The sequence below is a fragment of the Nerophis lumbriciformis genome, linkage group LG09 (assembly GCF_033978685.3).
Source record: "Nerophis lumbriciformis linkage group LG09, RoL_Nlum_v2.1, whole genome shotgun sequence".
NCBI classification, from domain to species: domain Eukaryota; kingdom Metazoa; phylum Chordata; class Actinopteri; order Syngnathiformes; family Syngnathidae; genus Nerophis; species Nerophis lumbriciformis.
In genome coordinates, this window is record NC_084556.2 from 13,124,795 (window position 1) to 13,136,429 (window position 11,635).

Sequence of the window (11,635 nt, forward strand, 5' to 3'; positions counted from 1 at the left end):
AACGCTACGCTAAGTAAGTCTTAGTCTTGGAACTTTTTTATAAAGCGCTTTTCATACATAACAAACTTAAGTGGTTGCTTGATAGTTTTAGGCACCTTTAGTACTGTGGTCTACTTTTATAAGGTGATATTGGCAAAAGTGTGAAGTTGAAAATGACTCACACTGGATGCATGATTTGATTTTCAAGTGGGAACATTTATTTTGAAGCACAATGCGGGTTCAAGAAAAAAGATCTAACTCCATATCTTCTGCGGTAGCAACGTTAACAAAAAAACAAAAGCATAGATATATTTCTATATTCAAATTTAAAAAAAATTACTGTACACAAAAAGTTGTGTTTTGTAAATGATGCTCATAATTCTGTGGCTCCACCCTTTAGATTTTAGCATTTGGCATCGTTGCACAAGAAAACAGTAGACCCTGAGGAACCCCCTTCATGATTTCTTTAACAACTTTAACACATAGTCTTGAATACTGTCACAACAAGTATGAAGGTAAACTATTAATTCCACAAACTAAGCATAGGCTGTGATCACTGGTGTTCTAGTCATTCCAACCAACCTTATCAGCACACAGTGATTGTTAACTGGATCACCATCACTCATGGACCAGACTTGCTTATGGTATCAGATACTTTTATAACAGTCAAGGCCCTGTCAACTGTGGACAGGGCCACTGTATGAGGTTCCTCCATAAAGTCCTGCACTTCTAATCATTTGTCAAGTAGTCTAATGGGTAAAGCAAAACATAAAAAATATGGATCACGTTGGAAACTGCATTGCTTCCTTAATTGAGAGACGTTTTCAAGGGGATTTTGTATCATTATTACTAAAATCATTTTAAGTGGTTTATTTAGTTATTTGATTACTTCGTTTTCAATTGATTTATTTATTTTAGATTATATGTTTACATGCATATTTTTGTCATTTTTGTGAATTGATGTTTGAGCGAGATTGTGTGTGGGATTTTGTAATTTATTAAGCTAAGGAAACAATTTGGATACAAAGTTAGCATTCTTAGAGTTAAAAAGGCGGCTTTTGTATGAAAGAAATGTGTGTGTGTGTACCTAATAAAGCGGCATATAAGTGTAGAATCATGAGGCCTGACCGTGATCTCATAGCAGCGTCACTGCATGACGCATAAGGTGACAGTCCATGAAAAATAGACTGTGGTGTGAGATAAAGTGCATTGAGGCGGACGATAAACCAGAGACATCAGTCCTCTTCATCACTATATAAGGCATCGTCTTCATCTTGGTCCACACCCTGGAAGAGCCTAGAAAGAAAGTCAGCGTGTTGAGATGCGAGATAACAACGTAGGCGTCTTGACTATGAAGAGGAAGGAATGACTCACTGGTTAAAGCAGGGTGAATCTGGGTTGTGGAAGTGACTGTACGGGTTGGCTTTGTTGAGGAGGCCCAGGCACAGCCAGCAGAAGTAATGGCGGCACGAGGTACACGTCATTTTGTTGCAGCCGTCTACTTTCTGAACATGGGACAAAGCAAAAGTAGCTTATTCAAAATGAAAAATATCTGTGCACCCTGCTGTGCCACGCTGTGACCAGCAGGAGAAGCCCACCTGTATGTTGGTGCCGCAGTGAGGGCAGCCTTTGCAGTTCTCGTTGAGCCAGTCCCTGCTAAAGGACTCCTCCACCGCCTTTTGGATCACTCTCTTGCCAAAGCGTTGCTCCATAAACTTTTTCCCCTGCGGAGTGGCTGACAGGTACTCGTCTCGCAGGCTACGTAGATCCTCTATAGCACCGGACAAGGAGAAAAAAGAAAAAAAAGAGCAAAGCCCTGACGTGAGATTTGACTGAGAAATGCCAACGTGTTACCCTGGACTAACATTGCATTTCATTCTAAAGCAAGGCTTTTTTAACTACCAGCTCGATTCTGATTGCTCCTTGGCATATTCTAAAAATTGTATCATCGTATTCAAAAATACTTGAGGCTGTAATTTCTGCCAAAGGTGCATCAACAAAGTATTGAGCAAATACTGTTAAATACCTTTCCAGACACGAGAATTTTTAGTTTTTTAGTTTAACAAATTAGCAAAATTGGAAAAAAAAACTGTTCACATTGTCATTAAGGGGTATTGTGTGTCGAATTTTGAGGACAAAAATGAAGGTACACCATTGAGGAAAAAGGCTATAACATAACAAATGTGGAAAAAGTGAAGCGCTGTCAATACTTTCCGGATGCATTGTATGTGTCTCCATACACAATGTGGAGTTGCTCCCCTAAGTTAATAATAATCACCTACATTAGTGCAAATAAACTGCATTATCTAGTTTATTAAGTGTCGTTAATATCAGGTATCATTATCCCTGGAAGACGAGGTTAAACATGTTGCACACAGAGTGAAAGCCAGGAGCAGGCATGAAAATAGTTAAGCTCGCTTTAGACAACACCAAGAAAGAAGTGCTTTGTAGCAAATATTAATATGAAAATAACAAGTAGATTAATAAGAGTGTAGAGAGAGGGTGATACAACTGTTGGTGTGTCAGCATTGTCGGTGTGTCAACATTGTCACAGTCAGTACACAACAGGTAAGAGGAGGGCAGGTCCATCCATAAATTAGAGGCGTTTTCACGGTGGCAGAGGGGTTAGTGCATCTGCCTCACAATACGAAGGTCCTGACTAGTCTTGGGTTCAATCCCGGGCTCGGGATCTTTCTGTGTGGAGTTTGCATGTTCTCCCCGTGACTGCGTGGGTTCCCTCCGGGTACTCCGGCTTCCTCCCACCTCCAAAGACATGCACCTGGGGATAGGTTGATTGGCAACACTAAATTGGCCCTAGTGTGTGGATGTGAGTGTGAATGTTGTCTGTCTATCTGTGTTGGCCCTGCGATGAGGTGGCGACTTGTCCAGGGTGTACCCCGCCTTCCGCCCGATTGTAGCTGAGATAGGCTCCAGCGCCCCCCGCGACCCCAAAAGGGAATAAGCGGTAGAAAATGGATGGATGGATGGATACCAGAGGTAGTATCAGCATATAATTGACACAAGTAATTAGATATTTTTGTTTTCTCAATAATTGTGTTGCTGTATTTGCAAATGTTTTCAAACTCAGGGAGTAATTCTCTGGATACAGGAAGACTTTGAAGGAAAAAACTAAGTCGTAAATAGTAGTTTTTGCTTTTGTTTAGTTATTATGTACTATTGACTTTGTTTTGATCAAACAATTGTATGTAATAGAATACAATAGGGAACTAGTTGAAATAGTGTTTTGATATTGTTGCACTGTCAATAGCACTCACCATAAATTAATGGAAATATTTACAGTTACTACATGTGATCGGTTTTGGACGATCTCCCTCATGTACAAACGATCGATATCGGAATCGGCAACATAAAACACTGATCGAAAAATCTACACTATTATAAAATATGTATCACTAGATATTGCACTAATCTGCTTTGGCCCCTATAATGTAAAAGCTAAAATGTCAATTAAGATGGCTCAGCTTAAAGTACTTGTTTTTCCACTCGACAGGTACTCTAAGAACTCCCAAACACAGTGCCGTGGCACATTAGTGTGCGGCACTAGATTATCAGGTGTGCTGAGGGTAATTATCCAATTTACCTAAATTATTAGCACAACACAAACACGCGCACCAGCTTTAGGTGTTAATAATAGCCATAACAACAACATGACTGTAAATTGTTCGTTGCTTCTCTTAGACTGCTTTTGTGTGTAAGCACGCGCTCCCTGTGCGTACATGTTGACGTGACCGGATGAGTGACAGCCAAAAACACCAATCCTTTTATTGGGGCCGGTAAACATTTTTTGTTATATAACCTTTGTAATTGTGAAAAATATAGACAATTGTCAAACAAATGTGTTCTGTTAAACCACTAATGACAACATAAGCTAGCTTGTGGTGTTCTTGTTATATTTATTGTTTTGAAAATTGTCATTGTAAAGAAGTTGCCAACAGCACCTTTAACCTTGCGAACATGCTTGAAAGATGACAGTATAAATTCGTATCAAAGTGGTTATTCTGTAGAGTATGCATTGAGAGTATGCAAAGGAAGTTACCTGCAGGGATCTTACAGTGGGACACCCCGTGATAACCCATTTTGCACAGCGTACAAAAGGCATACTGGCACGCAGAGCATATACCCATGGTAGTGTCTGGCTCCACCATCACCGGCGTGCCGCAGGAGTGGCGCGGACAGTACACAATGTCTGCCATGAGGTCCAGACTGGATTGGAGCAGCAGACGGTCGTATCGGGCAAACAGCTCCTCGTCCACGAGTTGCTTAACCTGAGAGGTGGGAGTGGACGTGTAGATTGTGGTTGGGATATGAGGTACACATCAGTATTACCTGCATAGGCGTAGCTATTGATCTGCATTTAGGCTCCGGGCAATTAAGGCACTGAACGTTGCCGTCGCGTATTTGGCTCTGGAAATATCCCCTCACGCAGTCTTTGCAGTAGACATGCTGGCAATCCTTGAAGCGGATGCAGTCGGCGCCCCGCTTCTCCACAAAGCAGATGCTGCAGCAGAATATGGTGCAGTCAAACGCCCTCTGACGCTGAGCCTCGTCAAAGTCCAGCAGCTGAGGTAGGAGGTCGGCGTGCACGTCCACAGACACGATGGCCCGTGAGTCCAGGTGGCAGGACGCTAAAGGTTGCTGTTCTGACTTCTTCAACTCTCTTTTCGTTTCTGAGTTTTCACAAGGGCTTCCGACCTGTGTCACGTCTGGTCAGAATTGTAAAAAAAAACACATCAGAGAATTGTAAAAAAATCCCACATCAGATAGTTTCTTTTAACTTCCTTTCCAATTAGAATGTTCCATTCAATATTACAAATAGTGGAGGACAATTCTTTCTTGTGACTTCCAAGAATAATTTTGCATGTTATTAATTATTATTGGGACCTTCCCTTTAAAAGTGAAGAATCCACCAGAATCCTTTAGTTCTTAGGCTGTCTAAAATGATGAGAGAGGTGACTAGAATTGAAGAGAAACAATGTATTTTACAACAAAGGAGTAAGTATAAACAATAGCAACACCAGTGCGGGGAGAGCGAACTGAGCCGTGTTAAGGTCGGAGCAATCTCTAAAATGGCCGCCCGCCTCTCCTGCTTTTGTCCATTTTGCCTGTGGCGCTTTGGTGAGGCGAGGCTCGAAACTGAAAGTTAACTTGGCGTGTGTGTGCAGTGCGCACACACGTTTTCCTCCACTCTTGCTCCTGCACCTGGTACTTCATGACGCCATGGAAACCATAGAGAATAACATATTTGTCTGTGTCCATAGATAACAAACAGGGTGAGATCATTGTTTTCATCCTTCTTGCAAAAACAAAGGCCAAAGCAATTTTTTTCCAAAGCATTTTACTCTGCTCAAAGGGGGAAAATATTCCTCTAACATTAGGAATTTTCCTATCAGGGTTCTGTGCTGCCAATTCCGAGCACATGTATTAACTGTAAATATTTTCATGTATTTATGGTAAATGCTATTGACAGTGTAACAATATCAACACAATATTAAATAACATAACAATAACATCTATTTTTATTACATACAATTGTTTGAGCAAAACAAAGTCAACAGTATACAATAACTAAAAAGCAAAAACTACAATCTACTACTCATTTAAATGCTTTGGTTTTTGCCTTCAAAGTCCTCCTGTGTCAAATAAATTATTCCCTGAGTTTGTAAACATTAACAAAAACTATTGCCAATTAACATGCCTGCTCTCGGCTTACTCTTACTCTGTGTGAAACCTGTCTCGCCTCTTACCTGCATATTATGCAAAACCAACTTTTCTTACCTATTGGTGCCTGCTGTTGTGTATTTGGGATCAGCGTAAGCCCAAACATTTTTAATCAAACCGTGGAGACATTGCAGAGATATTTATAAAACAATCTTGCCTCCACATCGAGAGGAGCCAGATGAGGTGGTTCGGGCATCTGGTCAGGATGCCACCCGAGCGCCTCCCTAGGGAGGTGTTTAGGGCACGTCCGACCGGTAAGAGGCCACGGGGAAGACCCAGGACACGTTGGGAAGACTATGTCTCCCGGCTGGCCTGGGAACGCCTCGGGATCCCCCGGAAGGAGCTGGACGAAGTGGCTGGGGAGAGGGAAGTCTGGGCTTCCCTGCTTAGGCTGCTGCCCCCGCGACCCGAACTCGGATAAGCGAAAGAAGATGGATGGATGGATGGAATCTTGCCTTCCTCCCTACTTCTTTCAATCAAGCTTTTTGTATTTTGCAATACCTATGACGTTTTTCACACCGATGATGTCACCGGATTATCCATATGGTATAAATTTACCCATTTCTCCGTTGTTGTCCGACACTGTCGTCACTTAGCTCCTTCTTTTCCTTCTGTATATGGAAGCGCTAAAAACTACAATATGGATGACAAGGAGAAGACGCAGTCAAAGTGGAGGCACGTAAATAAGACCGCCACAAAACGGCGCATCTTGAAGAGACGGTCAGAAAGCGGCTTAATAACGGTCTGTAAAACATAATTTATGCAACATTTTCACCAAAGAACCACCATTACATGTTATGTAGACCACGAAGAAGTGTTTTAAATATAGAAAAAAAACCTCATAAAATGGCCCCTTTAAGATACTAAGAAATGCAATTTATTTGCTACTTTGGAGGTGACTATTATCAACTTAGGGGAGCGGCTCCACACTATCTGATAGCCGCCTCTGTTAGTCAAGTGACCAAAAATAAATACAAAATTAAAAAAATACAATATTTGATCAGCTGAAGGTGATCAGCGTTGAAACACACTAATCGTCAATGGCCGATCACTTACTACGTCCGATACTGTTTTAAGTAGCTATTTTACCATTTTAGTCGGACAATAAGTTAAGTAATATAAAACTTGTCACCCCTATAATAAGAAACGCAAATGTGTTTGCAGAGCGATACTGCCACCAAGTGGTGTCTTATAGGCAGTGTGTGTGCTGTAATGTATTTACATTAGTATTTGCTTGGTCAGTATGCTCTTGATTTTTTTTTTTATAAATTGTATTGTTTTGTATTACAGCCTGTTTTTTGGCTTCACACAAAAAAGTAAGAAACAAATTATACGTGTTGATTTAGTCTAGTGAGGTTTGCTTAGATCTCACATGATTGATGCCACATTAGTTATCAAATGTTAGTCAAAGTACAAATGTTATGAAAAAGCATTTCAGTAAAACAAGTCCTACTTGTGGCTGCATGGTCAGCTTTCCTGCTGCGCTCTCCGCTTGCCTTATTTCCTTCTCTGATGATCAGGAGAGGAGACTGGATGCTGAGGAAGTCCAGAACCTCCTCGCTGAGGAACTGAATCCATGTGAAAAGAACAACGCAGCCTCGGTTCTCCTCCCATAGTTGGTCCAGATGTCTGCACAGAGAGCTCACCTAACAAGGTAAGAAACCAGCAATAAAGGACAAAGCGCAAATAGAACCGACTGAATTAAAACTGATGTTTGATCCGCACCTGTCCTCTGGTCATCCATTTAGAGCTGAGTGTGAATACTGGTGGATGTGTGGATGGGTAGTCTACAGGAAGCTCAAAATTAAGAACCAAAGGCGGCAGGAAGCTGATTTTATATTCGGTTTGCTTCTCTCCTGCAAAAAAATACATTTTGATATTTTTTTTTAGTTGCAGGAAAATGCATACCATGTTTAACAACCCACCCCATGATGTTGGTATGAGTGTATTTGACGTTTGCTGGATCTCCACAGTGGTCACTCAGTGTTTTTTTAATGTTTGATCGCGGTATCATGAACAGCGACCGGACCCGTTTTGAGAGTTCACCTGCATTCGTGTTGTTCTCATCTCCAAAGCAATACTGATGATGTTGAACACATATCCCAGTTTATCCACAATATCGAACATATGTACCATAAAAAAATGTAATTTAAAACATTTGTATGCACGTACAACACTTAAGACCTTCAGTAAATCAGTATGTGGAATTAAATTATGGAATGGATTAAGAAAAGCAATCAAACAATGTACTAATATGATCCACTTCAAGAAACTCTTCAAACTTAAAGTGTTTACAAAGTACAAAGAACAAGAACCATGACAAACATTCTCAATTTATTTCATCCATCCATTCATTCATTCATTAATTCTCAAAATAAACTTACTTATCTCATCATATGAAATATGACTTACTTCACCAATTATTATTATTAAATTATTATTATTTATTTATTTTTATTGTGACTACTTATGGAGTATATTGTGAATAAATTGTGAACAGGAAGTGAACAAAAAGTTTTAGCAACTGTTATGTAAAAGAAAAGGGGTAGGATTAAATAAGCTCTGCTTCTTCCTACTCCTTTTCGAACATGTTGAAAAGAGAAACTGGAAATTGTGATGTATCATGTTGTATGCTTGCATGTTCGAAATAAACTCAAACTCAAAGTCAAAGTCAATAAAGCTCTGACAGAATTTGGCAGGTTTACACACAACAAAACTCCCCTGCAAAAAAATCTATGGGGTGGCAGAGGGGTTAGTGCATCTGCCTCACAATACGAAGGTCCTGAGTAGTCTTGGGTTCAATCCCGGGCTCGGGATCTTTCTGTGTGGAGTTTGCATGTTCTCCCCGTGACTGCGTGGGTTCCCTCCGGGTACTCCGGCTTCCTCCCACCTCCAAAAACATGCACCTGGGGATAAGTTGATTGGCAACACTAAATTGGCCTTAGTGCGTGGATGTGAGTGTGAATGTTGTCTGTCTATCTGTGTTGGCCCTGCGATGAGGTGGCGACTTGTCCAGGGTGTACCCCGCCTTCCGCCCGATTGTAGCTGAGATAGGCTCCAGCGCCCCCCGCGACCCCAAAAGGGAATAAGCGGTAGAAAATGGATGGATGGATGGATAAAATGTTCATTGGAATCGCTATTATAATACAAGTTATACATTAATCTGTGAGTTTACAGAGTATCTTTTAAACTGATTGGTTCGCACACCGATTTTTTGGACCCTTCAAGTGCCTGTCCGACCAGCCATGTTTACTCAAATTTTACGTCACTTCCGATGCTAATTTCATGAATTTAATAAATTAATAATACACCGTAACTCTGAAACCGTTTTTTTCCGTTTCTTGTTTAGCAAGCTTCCCTATGATACCAACCTTTTTAAAATGGGGTAAATATTGAGAACGTAACAACATTTCTAACAAAAAGGTCACACCTAAAATCCTGAGCCCCATCGATTTAGAAGTTGACCATAAATTAGAGCATTTTCACAGGTTTTTTAAAAGTCCATAACTTTCTTAATATTTATCAAAGGTAAATGATACTTACAGTACAGGCCAAAAGTTTGGACACACCTTCTCATTCAATGCATTTTCATGACTATTTACATTGTAGATTGTCACTGAAGGCATCAAAACTATGAATGAACCCATATGGAGTTATGTACTTAACAAAAAAAAAGGTGAAACTGGAAACATGTTTTATATGTTTCTTCAAAATAGCCAACCTTTGCGCTGATTACTTTTTCGCACACTCTTGGCATTCTCTCGATGAGCTTCAAGAGGTAGTCACCTGAAATGGTTTTCACTTCACAGGCGGGCTTGAATCTCATCGAGAGAATGCCAAGAGTGTGCGAAAAAGTAATCAGTGCAAAGGTTGGCTATTTTAAAGAAACTAGAATATAAAACATGTTTTCAGTTTTTTCACATTTTTTTTGTTAAGTACATAACTCCACATGTGTTCATTCATAGTTTTGATGCCTTCAGTGACAATCTGCACTGTAAATAGTATTAAATAAATCGTTAAATAAAGAAAACGCATTGAATGAGGAGAAGGTGTGTCCAAACTTCTGGCCTGTACTGTATATCGCTAAAATCTCCTTTACAGGGCCTGTCTGATAATACTGGTTTAATGTAAATCTATTTTTAAAATGTTACACACATACCTGAATGATATTAGAGATATATATATATATATACCTTTGACAACAACTCTGAAGTCAAGAGGGAGATTCACACAGAGCTGCATCTCCCCTCCTTGAGCCGAGTCTTCCCGGTGGAACTCCTCTTCATAGATACTTGCTAAGGCAAGTAGCTCATCGTCCTGGTCTGCCTTGTCCTGAGACATTTACATTCCTGGTAAAACAATCACATGTCAGCCAAAACTCAAGTTACGACATGATGTCAACGTGCCTTAGCTGTAATAATAATAATGATAATATTAATACATTTATTTTGTAAGGCGCCTTTCAAGGCACTCAAGGATCGCCGTACATCTCATACAAACACAAAAGCAGCATAAAAACTGTAAAAAAATTTATTAATACATTTAAATTTAGGCAAAGCAACCATTAAAAACAGACACGGGCTCTGACCCCATGGTAGACAGGCAGGCTGAGGGTAGGAATATTGACGTGTAGGTCGTCAGACAGGTATGGCGAGGCGAGGTTGTGGATAGCTTTGAATGTATGGAGGAGGATCTTGTCGTTGATGCGGTAATCGATAGTTGGTGAAGAACGGGGGTGTTGTGATTGATGACAGGAGTTGTGGTGATTATACGGGCAGCAGTGTTCTGGACTAGATGGAGTTTACGGAGGAGTTTGTTGAGAAGACTAAAGCGTATGAATTGATTAATGTGGACCCCGACTTAAACAAGTTGAAAAACTTATTTGGGTGCTACCATTTAGTGGTCGATTGTACGGAATATGTACTGTACTGTGCAATCTACTAAAAAAAAGTCTCAATCCTTAAAAGGGAGTTGCAAATATCCAGACGGGAAGTGACAAGAAAGTGAAGCAGGATTGCAGAACTATTGGGAGTGAGCGAAGGGCAGGAGCAGTTGATATTACTGAGAATCCATCCATTTCCTACCGCTTGTCCCTTATGAAATGACAGAGTGCTGTCACCCAGACTCTTAACATGGGAGGAGGGGGAGACCAAGGAGTTGTTTATGGTGATGGTGAAACTGGGCTGCTTGAAGAGTGTGGACTTCGAACCAATGAGGACTACTTATGTGGTATCGCTGTTCATTTGAGGGAAAAGTATAGGCTCCAGCACCCCCCGCGACTCCAAAAGGGACAAGCGGTAGAAAATGGATGGATGGATACCAGGATTTTATTTCCTAGCTAAAATTAGCTATCCAAACAAGGCATCCACTCCATCCATTTTCTACCGATTGTCACATTCCTTTGGTAATTAATTTGAGTATTGTCAATATTCTATTTGAATTTTTCTCTAAATATTCAACGCCTCGTCTAAATAACAGCAGTGTGTTGATGTGAAAAGGTTCAAAAGGACAAAAGTCATCATTTGACAGCTCTCAAGCTAGCTAGCTAGCGTAAACAGTGGCTAAAGTCTCCACCGCTTTAGCGTGCCATAATTAACGCACACGCGTACTTCTATACATAGAATAGAGACCATAACAAAAGGAGTTACGTCAATATATAAAATAATATGCTGAAAATTGTATTTTTCTTGCCTTATAAGAACCAATCGCTATCGAGGCCTGCTTTGCGTCGATTGCATTCCTGTGCTTGTTTCTCACAGTGACACCTGCTGGCTGGAAGATGTGTTGCAGGTAACTCACTTCCGTCTACGACTCCGTGAGGATTTATTTTTAAAAAAATACATTTTGACAACCATAACACTCACACGTTGTGATATTTAAACTATTTTTACTTCGATTATATGATTGTTTCACCTTG

The 11,635-nt window shown here is 40.5% G+C and overlaps 1 protein-coding gene across 1 annotated transcript; it reads right to left on the reverse strand.

The window, feature by feature from the left end:
• Positions 1 to 40: 40 nt before the first annotated feature.
• Positions 41 to 11,527, reverse strand: rnf14 (ring finger protein 14). The gene is made up of 9 exons (XM_061962551.2): positions 11,410 to 11,527; positions 9,912 to 10,067; positions 7,444 to 7,574; positions 7,172 to 7,364; positions 4,327 to 4,703; positions 4,037 to 4,265; positions 1,578 to 1,750; positions 1,354 to 1,484; positions 41 to 1,275 (listed from the first exon to the last, which is right to left on the reverse strand). The coding sequence occupies exons 2-9, from the start codon at positions 10,057 to 10,059 to the stop codon at positions 1,215 to 1,217; spliced, it is 1,443 nt and encodes a 480-aa protein (XP_061818535.1). The 5' UTR covers positions 10,060 to 10,067; positions 11,410 to 11,527; the 3' UTR covers positions 41 to 1,214.
• Between the last annotated feature and the right edge of the window lie 108 nt (positions 11,528 to 11,635).